The sequence below is a fragment of the Leuciscus leuciscus genome (genome assembly GCF_965113295.1).
Source record: "Leuciscus leuciscus genome assembly, chromosome: 5".
NCBI lineage: Eukaryota > Metazoa > Chordata > Actinopteri > Cypriniformes > Leuciscidae > Leuciscus > Leuciscus leuciscus.
The window spans coordinates 18,001,111-18,017,846 of NC_138729.1; the positions used below are offsets into that span (position 1 = coordinate 18,001,111).

The 16,736-nt window shown below is 37.1% G+C and overlaps 4 protein-coding genes and 1 long non-coding RNA gene across 7 annotated transcripts in view; 3 read left to right on the top strand and 2 right to left on the bottom strand.

The window, feature by feature from the left end:
• LOC309498830 overlaps positions 1–16,736 on the bottom strand; it is a 178,966-nt gene that overhangs the window by 141,543 nt on the left and 20,687 nt on the right. The window lies entirely within an intron of this gene.
• On the top strand, positions 766–7,217 carry lrrc8ab (leucine rich repeat containing 8 VRAC subunit Ab). The gene is made up of 4 exons (XM_082169823.1): positions 766–902; positions 1,502–1,784; positions 1,936–4,057; positions 5,190–7,217. The coding sequence occupies exons 3-4, from the start codon at positions 1,943–1,945 to the stop codon at positions 5,463–5,465; spliced, it is 2,391 nt and encodes a 796-aa protein (XP_082025949.1). The 5' UTR covers positions 766–902; positions 1,502–1,784; positions 1,936–1,942; the 3' UTR covers positions 5,466–7,217.
• On the top strand, positions 7,408–9,892 carry ppil3 (peptidylprolyl isomerase (cyclophilin)-like 3). Its single transcript, XM_082169827.1, has 6 exons — positions 7,408–7,523; positions 7,843–7,917; positions 8,015–8,108; positions 8,319–8,386; positions 9,250–9,368; positions 9,534–9,892. The coding sequence occupies exons 1-6, from the start codon at positions 7,521–7,523 to the stop codon at positions 9,658–9,660; spliced, it is 486 nt and encodes a 161-aa protein (XP_082025953.1). The 5' UTR covers positions 7,408–7,520; the 3' UTR covers positions 9,661–9,892.
• Positions 9,877–13,313, top strand: LOC309498874 (3-oxoacyl-[acyl-carrier-protein] reductase FabG). Of its 2 annotated transcripts, XM_082169826.1 has the most exons (9): positions 9,877–10,009; positions 10,168–10,303; positions 10,446–10,616; positions 10,728–10,906; positions 11,478–11,571; positions 11,701–11,770; positions 12,816–12,852; positions 12,939–13,002; positions 13,095–13,313. In XM_082169826.1, the coding sequence occupies exons 2-9, from the start codon at positions 10,280–10,282 to the stop codon at positions 13,251–13,253; spliced, it is 798 nt and encodes a 265-aa protein (XP_082025952.1). In that variant the 5' UTR covers positions 9,877–10,009; positions 10,168–10,279; the 3' UTR covers positions 13,254–13,313. The 2 variants fall into 2 exon arrangements, with proteins under 2 accessions (XP_082025952.1, XP_082025951.1); XM_082169825.1 differs by lacking the exon at positions 9,877–10,009 and having other exon boundaries at positions 10,025–10,303.
• On the bottom strand, positions 13,414–16,255 carry zbtb26 (zinc finger and BTB domain containing 26). 2 transcript variants are annotated; one of them, XR_014206066.1, is made up of 3 exons: positions 16,162–16,255; positions 14,368–15,741; positions 13,414–14,042 (listed from the first exon to the last, which is right to left on the bottom strand). XR_014206066.1 is itself a non-coding variant. In XM_082169824.1 (2 exons), exon 2 carries the CDS (start codon positions 15,733–15,735, stop codon positions 14,494–14,496), a length of 1,242 nt encoding a protein of 413 aa, XP_082025950.1. In that variant the 5' UTR covers positions 15,736–15,741; positions 16,162–16,255; the 3' UTR covers positions 13,414–14,493. The 2 variants fall into 2 exon arrangements, 1 of the variants encoding a protein (XP_082025950.1); XM_082169824.1 differs by having other exon boundaries at positions 13,414–15,741.

Here is a 16,736-nt window from a genome sequence, read left to right on the forward strand (position 1 = left end):
CTTGAGTTCTGAAAGAAGAATGGTCCTGGATGCTGGATCAGTTTAAAAGGGAGCTTCTCCCAAGGAAAAGAGTTCATAAAGAACACACAGGCACAGCTGTATGTGGCAGGTCGGGCCTGCTATTGCATATTATAGTAAGCAAAGTATTAGTGCCGTATAATGATAATTGATGCGATGTAACCACTAATACAAAAAATGGACCTTTCATTGGTAGTTACTGACCCAATGCAATGTATGATTGCTAAACAGCAACAAAAAAAAAAAAAAAAAAAAAAAAAAAAAAAAAAAGAAATTCATCATAATATAGCCTACAACCATGGATTTGATATTATTATTATTCACATAAATTATATCATAATTTGCTCATCATCACACAACTAAATATTAAAGGATTGTCTAACTATTTAGTGCCATATTTATCGTTGTGGAAAAGAACCATAATGACAAAATATTAGCAATATTAGCAATATGACAAATAAACGTGCTGAAACTATTGTAATGAAAAAAATAATACATAGCATATAACTGTTAATGTAATTTCAGAGGTACACACAATGTGATAATAGTGCAAATAATAAAAGTATTAAAACATTATAATTAAAACGTTATTGAAGACAATTGACAATAAAATGGTTATTGACAATAGAATGGTGTGACGAAGGTTGTGATTCCAGCTCCAATCCAGTGAGTGGCGCTAATGAGAAGTGAAGCTGAAGACAAAATCTAAAACCAGATCGCACTGCCCTCTAGTGTAATGAACTGATTATGAAATACAATTGACCCCTGCACAGCTGAGATTGCAATCTGCGCTGTTTGTCTTGGTTCGGCCACTTTCTTTTCTGGCTTTCTGAGCTCATCAGTCCGACAACAAGCACATGGAGCAGAGGTGGCAACACAGCTGGGTGAGTATATGATCCAGTCAAATGCCGATCAGTTTCCCTCGACGAGAAAACAAAGACACGCTGCCGTTTTATACAAAGACAAGCAGCAAACTAATATTAGCTCATGCAGTCATTCATGTGGTGAGCGGCGAGTCTCGTCATAATCACACATAACAGTATTTATTATCCAGTATAAAATATCTATTTATCATTGTTTTCCGTTCATATCAATATTTTGTATTTAAACCGTGGGAGACTCGCATCTAGCTGAGAGGATTCAGAAATGAACTGGTTTAATCCAGTTGTCTATTCCATTATTTGTCGATCAACATCAACATGATCTTCTTTCAATTAATATCTATTGTCATTTTGTCTTTCTAACCGTTTTTTATTTTATTTTTTATGTCTCAGCTTATTTAATTTGTGTCTTACATAATCACTAGTCAGTTATGCCATTTAAAATAAATGTTTCAAGTAAGTGGAAAGGAAATAAGTTTACAACTTGTTATTTTTTCCCTCAGGGGAGAACTAAGATTAAAACTGCTTTGAAATGGCTCTCAGAAAATGCATAGTGGATGTATTTGACATTGTATTGTATGTTTGGTTTTTTATCACGACAGGATATCTGTGTCCCATCCAGACAAAAAGGACTGTGATGAGTGTCAGTTCCTGAATGGACAGTATTAGGTAAGATCCAACTGAGGAGACACTGCTTCAGACACTGCCCTTCCTTAGACAAACAGGATTTGAATCCTGGGGTCACGGACTCTCCAAAGCCAGAGGAGACAATTCTTCCTTGTTATTATCGGAAATGGCTAATAATAGATGACAAGAAAGCCAGAGCATTCTTTTGGCGGAGTCTTCTTGTGTTGCAGCCTGAGAAGACAACCGTCCTCGATTTCGGTAAAATATGTTTCAGATGTTTATGTTGGAAGATGATATAAAGTTAGTTTGTAATAGTTTTAATATCTGCTTGTGCATTGCATTGACAATCAAGGCTTAAGTTGTAAGTATAGATGCTGTTTGTATGACAATGCCCATATTTTCATTTCAGGTAAATCATGATCCCCATAACTGAGCTGCGCTACTTTGTGGACACGCAACCTACGTATCGCATCCTAAAGCCATGGTGGGACGTATTCACAGACTATTTATCAGTCGTAATGCTGATGATTGCAGTATTTGGAGGCACGCTTCAGGTCACACAGGACAAGATGATCTGCCTGCCCTGCAAATGGGTAGTTAACAAGACCTGTAGGAAGTATTTCAATTCAACATTTTCTGTGCCCTTGACCCTTGAACCCCAAGGAATCCAGTATGACCTTGATCGACACCAGTACAACTATGTCGATGCTGTGTGCTATGAAAACAAGCTTCACTGGTTTGCTAAGTATTTCCCATATTTGGTGCTGCTGCATACGCTCATCTTTCTGGCTTGCAGCAACTTCTGGTTCAAGTTCCCTTGGACAAGCTCAAAACTGGAACATTTTGTGTCCATCCTCCTGAAATGTTTTGACTCGCCATGGACCACACGAGCTCTGTCTGAAACTGTCGTGGAGGAAAGCGATCCCAAAGCGCTGGTGAAAATGAATGGCTCCTTCGATAAGAAGGCTTCGTATGTTAGCGAAGACGTTGAAGCGAGTGTTCCCATGCTGTCAGCAACCAGATCTCGTATTGAACAAGGAATCGTGGACCATTCCGAGACTGGTGTCCTGGACAAAAAGGAAGGTGAACAAGCTAAGGCATTGTTTGAGAAGGTGAAGAAGTTTCGAATTCACGTTGAAGAAGGCGATATAGTCTACCGACTCTACATCCGACAGACTATCATCAAAGTTGTTAAGTTTATCCTTATTATCTGCTATACCGGCTACTATGTCCACAATATTCAGTTCAGCGTCGACTGCACTGTGGACATCGAGAGTCTGACTGGTTATCGCATGTACAACTGTGCCCATCCCTTGGCCACTCTCTTCAAGATTTTAGCCTGCTTCTACATTAGTCTAGTCATCGTGTATGGCATGATCTGCGTATACACCCTCAGCTGGATGCTTCGACGTTCCCTCAAGAAGTACTCGTTTGAGTCTATCCGAGAGGAGAGCAGCTACAGCGATATCCCAGATGTGAAAAACGACTTCGCCTTCATGCTGCACATGATTGACCAGTACGACCCCCTGTATTCCAAGCGATTTGCTGTGTTCCTCTCAGAGGTCAGCGAGAACAAACTTCGCCAGCTGAACCTCAACAACGAATGGACTTTGGAAAAGCTTCGGCAGAGGATCACCAAAAACTCCCAAGAGAAGTTGGAGCTCCACCTATTCATGCTCACTGGGATTCCAGACACAGTCTTTGACTTGGTGGAGTTGGAGGTTCTGAAGCTTGAGCTCATTCCTGATGTCACCATCCCACCAATCATTGCCCAGCTTACTAACCTCAGAGAGATGTGGCTGTACCACACGCCAGCAAGAATAGAGGCTCCAGCGCTCGCATTTCTGAGAGAGAACCTGAAATCTTTGCACATCAAGTTCACCGACATAAAGGAGATTCCTTTATGGATCTACAGCTTGAAGAATTTAAGCGAGTTGCACCTTACTGGGAACCTTAGTGCTGACAACAATCGATACATCGTCATTGACGGTTTACGAGAGTTGAAGAGACTAAAGGTTTTGAGACTGAAAAGTAACTTAACAAAGCTGCCTCAGGTGGTCACGGATGTTGGAATGCACCTCCAGAAGCTGTCCATCAACAACGAAGGTACCAAGCTGATGGTGCTCAACAGCTTCAAGAAGATGGTGAACCTGTCCGAGCTGGAGCTTGTACGCTGCGATCTGGAGCGCATACCACATTCCATCTTCAGCCTGCACAATTTACAGGAGATTGATCTTAAGGACAACAACCTGAAAACCATTGAGGAGATCATTAGTTTTCAGCATCTTCATCGACTTGTTTGTCTAAAGTTGTGGTATAATCAGATTGCGTACATACCTATCCAGATAGGTACTTTGATCAACCTGGAGCGCCTCTATTTGAACCGCAACAAGATTGAGAAAATGCCACATCAGCTCTTCTTCTGCCGGAAGCTGAGGTTCCTTGATCTGAGCCATAACAATCTGACTGACATCCCATCAGAAATAGGAATTCTGCAGAACCTTCAATACCTTGCTGTAACTGCCAATAGGGTAAGTCAAGGTCATGGCTATTGTAGTTTTGAGTTTTAATTTTGCTTTTATTTCTATTGTTTTTTTGAGAGTTTCGGATTTTTTAGTAGTCTAGGCTGTATAAATGAAGTTTTACAAAATATCACTTATCAAAAACTAAAATTATTTTTAATTTGTGGCCAGTTTTGGAGTCATGAAAATGTATTTTAGCTTGGTTTCATTTTTTAAATGATAATACCACTTCATAGCTTTTGAAATCGCCACTGATGCAGATGTTGTGTTTTTTGTTCATTTATTATTTGTTTATTGTTTATTAAAAGCAGGCCTATGCAATATAATAATAATTACTCAATAACAATAGATACAATCCCATTTCCCCAAAAATTGGGACATTTTGTAAAATGCAATAAAATCAAGAATCTGGCATTTGTTAATTTTGTTAATTATATGGTTTCACTGACCAACAAAATTGCTTTTTGTAAATATAATTTATTTTATTTTGATGGCTGCAATGCACTCCAAAAAAAGTTGGGACAGAGGCATGTTTACCACTGTGTCACATAATTTTTCCTTTTTATTACACTTTTTAATCATTTGCATTCTTTGCTGTCTTGCAGTAAGAAATGTGATTTTTCAATTGTTTGACCATTCTTATGAAATTTGGCTCAAAGTGGTGAGCCTTTGGTGGATGGGACTATTATACCCAATCATGATGCCCTCACCTATTACCAATTTACCTGCTAATTATGGACTGTTTTAAAAAAGTTTTTTTTTTTTTTTTTTTCAGTGTGTTGCAGGCATCAAAATCAAATATATATATATATATATATATACAAATTGCAATTAAGTTGGTCAGTGAAAACATTGGAAATCTTTTCTTTGTACTTTTGTCAGTTAAATAAAGGTTCAAGAGATTTAACAAATCAGAGATTCTTTGCATTTTACTAAATGTCCCTACTTTTGCAGGAAATGGGGTTGTAATAATAATATAACTGGTGTAAGAATAAAGGAAAAGCGCTACTGGTCTTCTGTTGTAATTCAAGTAGTAGCCTACATTCTTGTAAATTACACTAATGATTGTGATGTGATTGTACTTTCAGTCAACTTTGTTTTCTGATCTCTGCTCTCTTTTATGCTTTCATTTTCCCCGTAGATTGAAGTGCTCCCCCCTGAGTTGTTTCAGTGCAAGAAATTGCGAACGCTGAATCTCGGAAACAACTGCCTGCAGTCTCTACCCTCTCGGTTTGGGGAGCTCACCAGTCTGACACAGCTGGAGCTGAGGGGCAACAGGCTCGAGTGCCTTCCTGTAGAACTTGGGGAGTGCAGATTGCTGAAGAAGAGTGGTCTTATTGTGGAGGACAATATTTTCAACACTTTACCTTCCGAGGTCAAAGAGCAGCTGTGGAGAACTGAAAAAGAGGCTTCTTGAAGCAGATTCATAAACCTGAGTTTTTAAATGGTGTGAGAAGTATTCAAACCAAGCAATAGAAAATTAAATGTATACATGTTTGTCACATTTTACAGGGTTCATCAGAATGTTTCCTGGAAAACAAAGCAAAAAAAGTAAGTGTTTCACAATATGGCATGTTGTGTTTTATTGTAACATAGACATTTCTGCTGTTTGACACAGAGGAGTGAGCAGACCAAATATTACATCAGGATTATGGTGCTGTTCATGTTTGCCTTAATATACACAAACACTATTCACTTATAATATTTTATTATAAACATTTCTACTGTATTTTATACCAGTGTTACTGTGTAAGTGTTACTGTGAAATCACTCTACTTTTACCTTTTCTTAAATCCATGTGTACTGTTGAAGACTCCTAATTCAACCCGATTAGTGTTTATTTCTATAATACATTTTGTTTACTTGAAATTGTTGGGCATATCCATAATATGTAAATAACTGGTTAATATATTCTAAAAACATAAGACACCAATTAACTTTTTTTGTTTGTTTGTTTATGCATGCCCTATACATGACCCAGCACATAAATATGCTGTACAGTCTGATGTCATCTGTTACATTAGAAACATGAATATTTCGATATTCATTACCCCCAAAACATCGTAAGTTGCTATTGTCTACAGTATTCGTTAAATTGTTGTCTTAACTGGTTTAATGTGTTAGCCGAGTACTCATGGTAATATAAGTGATGTTTGCAGTATTTATGAACTGATGCAAAAACAAAAGCTAAGAACTTTTATAACACTGTACAGTAAGAGATAGTGTTAAATGTCTGCATCACTATCTTCGTGTATTTCTTTTGTATAAAGCATATGCATGTTATTATTACTTTTTTTCTAATAAGTTAGAAAAAGCCTTGATTACGTTGTACCTTACAAATACAGCACCTTATTTTCACCGGTCTGCTCACTTTTGAAACGCTTTAAGATTTATCAATTAATAATTTCTAATAAGCAGTTTACCCTTTGTAAAGGTTGTTATACATCATGTAAACACTCAACTTAAAATAGACTAGTTCCCTCAACTTTACACTAAATGTTCTCTCTTGTTCTACTTGTGACATGTTATTCTCATGACAGTGTGTGACATCGCACCGTTAAGAAGACAATCAGAAGTATTGAATGAAATGTTGTGCATAACTTTGAATGTGTGGTGCAGATGGCACTTATTTGCTCTAGTATGATTAACATAGCTGTTTTGTCTTATTTTAATGCCCATATTCAGTTTGTTGATATGTTAACAAACTTGTTACTGTTGATAGGTTATTGATCATGGCTCGTTGCATGTTTTCTCATATTACCTCAAATATGAAACATTGTAGAATTTGTTTTTCTTCCATATATTATACTGTACACATTGGAAACTAAGCTAATAGAATTTCAGAACTTGTTACTCAGGTAAGTGCTGTTCAACTTTGTACATTTGAAGATCAACACTTTTTTTAATGTCTCTGTTATTTGAGTTTTTTATTTTTATTTTTTACTAATTTTGCTGGTTCCAGTGTTAACATATTTGTAACCATTTGATATATTTATGGTTGATGATTTCATTAATTTGTGTATTCTATAAATCCACTATTGTTTCTTTTGTTTATATTTTTTTGCAAACTATAATGTAAAATAAAAAGAAAATGCCACAAAATGTATGAAGCCATACAGTGTGAATAAACACTGTTTTATTAGTGTGTCAATAAAAATCACTAAAAACATTTTTAATATTTGTCCTGATTATTTTATAATTAATACTTGTTGTCAGCTTTATCTGCTCTTGTATAGCTACTAAGAATTACCACTGTCGTTTTTAAAAATGACTTATTTTTGGATAGACTGGTAGTTTTAAGTTTGTGCGTGTGAGCGCATGCGCGCGCTTGCTGTTGGAACCGGATGATACAGGGGGAACGATTGCTTTGAGTCATTCAGTTCCATCGGAAGTTTAATAGTGAAACACCCAGAAGGCGGGTTTGCTTGCAGTGCCCACATGAACCAGTAAACTTTACCTTGTGCTTTAGAAGATGGTAAGATTGCTCTTTACATATCTGTGAATGCTGAAAATTACGGGGGGAAATGTAAACCTTTATATTTGAACTTATTATTATATAGAATATATTAATTTAACGCTTTGCCTGCTTTATGTTTGCATTATGGTAGAATCTGGCCAAATTACAGTTTCCTAGTTGTTGAAACATTTAGTATTCTGTGGTAAGCCTACCTTCGAGTAGCATGCAACAATTAGTTCATTCTGAATTATTTATTATAAACTCGGTATTATCATTCTAATTATTTATTCTATAATTCTGCTATATTAATAAGATTACCCCTTTCATCATCTCGCAGGCTGTCACTCTGCACACAGACCTTGGTGATATTAAAATAGAGTTGTTCTGTGAGAAGTGCCCGAAAAGCTCTGAAGTAAGACTATATTTTTCCTTGTTTCCTAAAAACACGTTGTTTCTTGAAGTGCGACATCTCTTTGTTCATTTATAATTCTGATTTAATTTTCCCCTAGAATTTTATTGCACTGTGCGCTGGTGGGTTTTACACTGGATGTATTTTTCATCGAAACATAAAGGGCTTTATGGTCCAGACTGGAGACCCAACAGGTAACTGATCTGAGAATTCTATTCCTTCCTAAAACTCAAGTCACGCCGCTGTTTTTTTTTTTGTTTTTTTGTTTTTTTTTAAGCTTATACAGTTGTATAATGCGTGAATGCTTAGTTAATGTTTTATCTTTATTTATATATATATATATATATATTTATAAATATATGTATTTAGTTGATTCATTTATGAAAATTATGTTGTTCTTGCAGGCACAGGCAAAGGAGGGACCAGTATTTGGGGAAGAAAGTTTGAAGATGAATTCAGTGAACATCTTAAAGTATGTATTGTTGTGCATTATTATACTTAAATATATATAAAAAAATATATATAAAAAAAAAAGTCCATGTACAAGATGTACATGAGTTTGAATTTTAAGGTCTGATGATGCAAATGTTAAAATACTTGGTCAACTTTCACAGTTACTTATGACTTGATTTGGTGATTGAAAGGGACCTATTATGACCTTTTTCAAAGTATTGGTTTTGTTTTTGGGGTCTACTAGAATGGGTTTTCATGCTTTGAATGTTCAAAAAACACATTATTTTTCACATATTTTACTTTGTTGCAGCACTTCTCTTCCCAGTCTGCCAGTAACTCTCGGGGCTGCATTTCCCAAAAGCATCATAAGCCTAAGTTGATCGTAGAACAATAGCCAATAACGGTCTCTGTGATCCCTGTTTAGTTCCGGTCTCTATGAAGCCCCTCCATCCGAAAAAAACCCGCAATGTTCTCTGACTGATTTGCTGGACCAGTGTGTTGTGATTGGTCTACCGCTTTGATTGCCATGCCTCTTAACGTAACCGCAAGTTTCAACACAACTCATCTAGGCTTCGTCCCATTTTTGGCATATTCCTTGGGCGGGAATTATTTAAATTGGGAATATTGTGACGTGTACGTTGCCGGAAGAAAACTCAAGACTAGAATCGAGGTGTTTCAGGGAGTTCAGAATCTTCAGTCAACTTCAATATCACATCCGTCTATGTTAAAACCTCTCAACCATCTAGTCTGTGCTAAAAGTAATATTCCCAGTATCCAGCAAACAAGTTAATTATGTCTGCACTAGATGACTTAAACAGCAATTTATACATCTGTCTAGTCTTATCAAACTCAATCCTCCCTTTAATGTCTTTTTTTCTGTAGCACAATGTCCGGGGTGTCGTGTCCATGGCAAATAATGGACCAAACACAAATGCATCACAGTTCTTCTTCACATATGCAAAACAGCCTCACCTGGACATGAAGTACACTGTTTTTGGAAAGTATGTTGTTTTTCTTTCTTTCTTTTTTCTTTTGCTAGTGTTTTATTTTATGTGATTGATCATTCCAATGAATAAACTAGCTAATAGTTGTTCGTATATTTAATTATGTTACATTTATTGTATTAATGGTAATGAATTGTAACACAAACTCAACCTTTGCTACAGAATTATAGATGGACTGGAAACTCTGGATGAACTAGAGAAACTCCCTGTGAATGAGAAGACTTTTCGTCCTCTCAATGATGTCCGTATTAAGGATGTTACTGTCCATGCCAACCCATTTGCTGGTTGATTGATGCGAAACATGCATAATGCCTTGTATTGTAAATAGAAATATTTGTGCCCTTTTTTTTGCTTTCATGCTGTTTCATAAATATGTACACACTGACTCACCTCTGTTTCACCAATAAACTTTTACATTGTGTTTTTAAATGTAGCCGTTTTAATGTTGGGAAATTATGAGGGGGGAAAAATAATCGGATGACCAATTGTACTTTGACAAATAAACATTTTCACGAAATTGATAGGGTTTTTTTCTCCTTGTTTTGAATTTATTCTGCAGTTTGTAAGAACTACAATTTTGAAAGGCAAAAAAACGACTACAATTTTGAAATCGTTATGAAGCTAACCCGGAAATGTAGGTAAATACGCTAGTACATCCAATAAATTAAGTTAATTCCGCATCAGTTTGACTTATATTAAAATTACTGTCACAATAAAACTGAAAAATTCAATTAATATTTGATTGACTTCATCGAAAAATAAAGTAATGGACTGAACTGTTAAAATGCTCTTGTAGGTACACGATGACGCAACTAGTCCACTACTAGACAAGAGCACGTGAGCGAGAGGAGAAATAAAGTTGATCCAGTCAGAGAGAGAGAGGAGCTGTGAAAATCATTCGAATCTAAATGGCAACTCCAGGTGCATTTAAAGTAGGTCGAGTATATTTTACAAACACTCACAGAACTTCAATATTACTAATTGAAATCCAAAAACTGTCGTTCACGTCTAGTTGCTTCTGAATTGTACTACGTTACCCACTACTAAACTGTCAACTTGATTTCTGCGTTTTAGGTTTGCTCTTTAAACGACAAAGTCACGCTGATAACTGGCGCAAGTTCAGGAATAGGAGCTGGCACAGCCGTACTGTTTGCCAAACTGGGTGCCCGGCTGGCGCTGAATGGACGCGATGTAGAAAATCTCACTAAAGTCGCAAAAGAGTGCGAAGCTTGTGGAGCAGTTAAAGTAAAGCACACTGAAAGATGTCAAATGCAAGCGAAATCATTTTAATATGTTATTATTATTTACAAATAAATACTCATCTATGTCCCTTTGGCCCCTGTCAAATGTCTTTAGCCCTTATTGGTGCCAGGAGACTTGACAGATGAGGATACTGTGAAGAGGACAGTTGAAGAGGTCATTGCTCACTTTGGGAAGCTGGATGTCCTGATCAACAGTGCAGGAATACTCGCCATGGGCAGTATAGAGACAACAGATATGGCCCAGTATGACAAGGTCATGTCTGTTAATGTCAGGTAAAAAATGTCATATGTGTGATGAGTTACATCTGTCATCTGTGTGAGTCATCTGTGCATGGGATTTAGTAGATCTGGGGTTTTCAATCATTTAGATGCCACAGACCCTAAAATATGGCCATCCTCATGTAAGGGACCTCCAAACTAAAATTTAGAAGGCATATAGAGAGAGTATCCTGTATAAAGACCCAATTTATACTGTAAAATATTATAAATATGTTTTATAATAATGGAAAATATTTAGTGTATATTAAGTTACATTTTGACATGTTTTACTCAGTACTATATGATTATAATATTATAATATATTATTTATCTTAGTTGTTATATTTTTAATGTTTTAATTATTTTTATTTTACTCATTTATTTATTTAATCAATTTTTTTATTATTATTTAATTCAATTTCTTTCTTTTATCTAAACCTTTCCACGGACCCCCAGCCTCTGCAATGGATTTATTTAAAGATTTATAGATTTATTTAACCCCTGCAATAAAATAATCTAAGATGTGGATCTTTGACTTTATATAAGGACAAGAAGACACAAAGTCAAACATTTTCTTTTCTTTCAGATCAGTATATCATCTCACTCATCTCTGCGTGCCACATCTTATCAAAACTAAAGGCTCAATTGTGAATGTGTCCAGTGTGAATGGGCAGCGATCAGTGAGTTTGATCAGTTTATGCATCAGTATCAAATGAGCCATAAACCATAGGAATACAAAATATTTGCTCATTGTTTTATTCATGTAGGCTCTGGTTGATATGCTTACACATTTTTTCTGTCCGTTATAGTTTCCTGGTGTACTTGCCTACTGTATGTCCAAATCAGCCATCGACCAGTTCACACGCTGTGTTGCCCTTGGTGAGGTGACATCAATATTATTTACAGAAAACCGGGGCTATTTGCCGCATGGGGAAGGTGTCACAAGGTCTATTTCTCAGTAACTACAGTTTCGAGTTAATAGGCTTGTTTCCTTTATCTTTAAATACATTTCAGGTTCTGTTCTATTTATACATATATAATTTACAATATTTGTTGACCAAAACAATGGTTTGGTATTGTTGCATATTACCTTTAACATTTTTGCTGTTTAATTTGTTTTGAATTGCTTGGTTTCATTATTGTTTTAGTGTTTTAATTTAGCTGGAAAAAAAACTCGAATAGGCTGTTTAATAGCATATTCCGTTGTGACAATTGGAGAATTTAAGGGTTAGTTCACCCTAAAATGAAAATTCTGTCATTAATTACTCACCCTCATGTTGTTCCATGTAGTAAAGACTTTTGTTCATCTTCAGAACACAAATGAAGCGACGGAAATCTGAGCGACGGACCAATGAGGTTCATTCTCGTGTGTTACGCAGCTCGTTTGAGCTTCCGCAAGAACCAATGAGGTTTGTTCTCGTGCGTCAAGCAGGTTTGGTTGAGCTTCTGTTTATGTTCGCCTATCAATGTTTTATGTGAACAAAAGCATAAATTCAATCTGTTCATAAAGCGATTAAGTCTCTTCTGAAAATTTGGACTACACCGCTCAATTCATATGGATTAGTTTTATCTCTTTATGAGTTTTTTTAAGTGACAAAGTGATAGTTGCGTGAACTGTCAATGGAGGGATAGAAATAGCTCAGATTTTATTTGTGTTTCGAAGATGAACGAAAAGGTGAGTAATTGATGACAATTTTCATTTTTGAGCGAACTCTTTAATGGTTGAAATGATAAATATATAGTAGCCAATTTTATGTGCGTTCGTAGAAATTGATTTTGAAAATAAACCTGTTCTGAGAAATGTACTGGAGTAAACAGTGACACCTAGCCCTGGTCTCTCCTACTACTAGTTTGTAATTAATCCAAAGGGCTTGGGTATTACTACTGTACAAATAAGTGTTTTCTCTCCTTATGTTAATTGTAGAGTTAGCATCGAAGCAAGTACGAGTCAACTCAGTAGGGTAAGTTTCTTTCTGCTGTTATTTTTTATGTGCCATACAATTGCTACATTGAATATAAAATGACTTGAAATGCTTTGTCTTTACAGCCCAGGAGTAATTATAACAGAAGTTCACAAGCGTGCAGGACTGGATGAGGACCAGTATGCTCAGGTCAAATGCTTTATCTAATGCTTGAGTGTTTATTTCACTGTAATATACATTTCCAATTAATCACACGTCATGTGTTTTTTGCTTTGCTACAGTTCCTTGAGAAAACCAAGGTGACCCATGCTCTCGGCAGACCAGGGGAAGTAGAGGAAGTAGCTCATGCTATCGCCTTCCTGGCATCTGATGCAGCAACATTTATAACAGGTGTAAATCTTCCAGTGGACGGAGGTCGACATGCAATGTGTCCACGATAACACTCTGCCACCATGATAGAGCTGCCATAAAAGTAAAGAAATAAACATAATTGGACCCGATTTGAATGTTGTAATCCTTAATGTATTATACAAACTGTCCACGTTTATTTATATATAGCACACATGACAAACATTAACAAAAGCAAGTGCACATTTCATGCAGTATCTGCAGTTATTTATTAACGAGTCACGGCGATTCTCTCCAAATTCTGGCATGTTTACACAGATGGAAGTATGAAAACATTCATTATAGACCAAGAGTTGCACATAGTGTTGGGATACAGCTGTCTGCAAATGAGGAAGTAATACGTTAGCGTTCAAAACTGAAATACAGTCAGATCAGATGTACAATATATTTTAATCTTTACAAAAGATATGACACAGTCAAATGATGCCACAGCAGCAATCAAAATCAGTTTAATACGTTTAATCTCCCTTGACCTGCAGTTTGCAAAAAAAGACATTAAACCTGATTTTGACTGCACATGTACCTACCAACCAGCAGACGTTAATGACTTACAGTAGTGGTTCTCAACTTAATTCTTTTTTATTTTTTACTCAAAGGCCCCCCTTTGTCCAAGATCAGCGGTGTCCAATCTTGCTCCTGGAGGGAAATGTCCTGCAGAGTTTAGCTCCAACTGCTCGGAAGTTTATAGTAGGCCTAAGACCTTGATTAGCTCTTTCAGGTGTGTTCAGTTGTTCAGTCCTCCAGGAGCAGATTTGGACACCCCTGTCCAAGACAATATTTGAAGTCCATCCTAAATAGGCTGTTATGTACCTCCTGTACATCTGTTGTAATGAAAATAAAAATATATAATGTAAATTTAATGTTGTAAATCGTTATATTTTTGTGTGTTTAATAAAATTACATTAAAATAATTTGGCCTGGTTTCACAGACAGGACGGCTTTGATTAAACCAGGTGTAGGCTTAGTTAAATTAGAACATTTAAGTAGCTTTTATACCTAACGTGCCTTGGGAAAAAACATTACTGGTGTGCATCTTGAGACAACACAATGGCACCGACATATTTTAAGATCTGTCAGTGCAAGTTTCTTACAGCTCAAACATACATTTTAAGCCTTGCCTTGCGAAACCAGGCATTTAAGACTTACTGGGGCCCTCTTGGAGGTTTGCCGAGGCTCCCTACTAGATCCCGGCCCCCTGCTTGAGAACCACTGATTTACAGAATTGTGTCTGCAAGAGAAAGTTATGTCATTGTAACTTATATTGATATGAATTTATAATCCTTCAAGCAAACTGCCTTCGTTGGCATTGTCAAAACTGTTTTTTCCATGGATCTGCTTCAGGTGCTTACGGAGAACGGGTTTATGTGCAAACACCATGTCACAGTAATTACAACGGTGTGGTTTGTCCCCACTGTGAAGGTTCAGGTGGTCTAGCAGGGAGCACTTCTGGGTAAAAGTCTTTCCACATATCTTACATTGGAAGGGTTTGATGCCGGCATGGACGCGCATGTGCCGGTGCAGGTTTCCTTTCTGGGTAAATGTCTTTCCACACAAGAGGCACATAAACAGCTTGTGCATCTTCAGATGGTTGGCGTAGTTCTCCAGTTGACGGAACACGCGAGCACATTTCGGGCACTGGTGGTACCACTGCATTCCTTTATCGGAATTCCTTGAGCATCCCCAAAGATTCCCCTTCCCCGAGCCACTGGTTCCAGGTGGGGACAGCGAACATTCAGCTGCAGGGTTAACGGTGAGCTCGGCAGGCCGGGTTTCCACTGTGGAGTTTATCAGGGAGTGTTGTGGCTCAGGTGAGCGCAGTTTCGGAGAGCGACTTGAGCGACTCTGGAAGTTATCAGACATCCGCTCATCTATTGATTCCACCTTAACAATGCTAATGGGACTGTCCTCATCTCTATTGTTGCTCTGAGAGTTTCTAAACACAGGCGGAGACTTGGGCTGTATGATCACATCATCATCATCATCATCATCTTCTTCAATGAAGTTGTCTTCTCCATCATTGTCTACCTCATCCTCTTCATCACATACCGTCTCCACAGCTGGTGGGCCACGCTGTGCGTTATAGTCCGAGGGCTGTCGAGATGATGCACGCTCGTCTTTAACCTCGTGTGGTTTTATGAATTTATTTAGAGCTTCGGTGCACTGTTCTACAATATGACCCATCTGTAGGAAACTAGCAACGGTTAAGTAGTGTACTAATTCCAGCTCCGGGAACTCAAGCGTCCCAGTGTAACAAGACAAAAGAAGCCTCTGTCCAACCTCTGCATCCTGCTGTGTAGATATTTGTACTTCATGTGAGTCCTGAAGGACAAACTGGTCTCTAAGGAAAGGGGAGCCAGCAGCAAATACCACTTTGTGTCCAGGCACTTCCAATTCATTGATGCGGATCACTACATCACAGAAACGTCTGTCTCGACGAAGAGCATCCATCTTTTGAAGCATGGAGTCCCCAAACGTGGGAAAGTTGAATTGCAGTATCACCCCGTCCTGAGCCATGGTATACTAATAGAAAAATGTACAATTTAGTAAACATGATAGATTTAAATCTTATAACCCTGCTGAAAAATCCAGCATTACTGGTCACCATCTTAAGGTATGTTTATGCTGGGTTTTTCAGCAGGGCACCATGTAATTTGTGTCTACTTGTATTATTATGTTTCCAACCGCACGTGTTTAGTTAAAACATTTATAAGGCACATAATGTCATGATATTTAAATGTATATGCTGGTCTATATTTTCTGATAGCACAAACGTTTTAAGTTGACACGAGGATATTAGTGTAGTTAGTACAGGCCTGGAAATTGTGCAGAGCTAAACCAGAAACTGGATGGACGACAGTAAAGAATGGAGGAAAACTAACGATGAAGACACATCGTCACAGGAATGAGGTAAATATAATTGTTTATTTAAAATATGAATACCTGAGGCAATTGTTTTTTTTAAATTTTCTCTCTGGGTGTTTTGTTGTCCTGGAGATGAGCATACAGCGCCTGTGTGTTTAATGTTTTGCTTGAGACGGAAAAGGATGTGTGCTATAAGACAGCAGAGCTTCCCGATTGGTCGGCAAAATTTAAAGGGCCAGGACACAAATACAGGTGGCTCATTGTGAAAATAACCCTTACATTTATATCGGCAGTTTTAGGATTATTTTGCTTTTCTTAACAGCAAAATAAAGATTTATTTACAGTTAGGCCGTTTATTAAAAAAGTTTATTCATCCAACAACAGTTAAAATACTTCAAATAGTTTATACAGTGAACATCGAAACTTAAAAAACTAACGTTATAACATTCCAGCCTTACTTTATCTGACGCTTAAAGAAGGTTTATTAGTATTATAATTATTATTAATATTATTATTATTACTACTACTAGTAGTAGTAGTAGTAGTAGCAGCAGAATTTCTAGAGTACCAAGAAAGGCTTTCAAGGTTTCATTACTTGTGACAGAGTCCACTTTTCCATGTTTGCTGTTTTTTGTGGAACCATTTACATGATT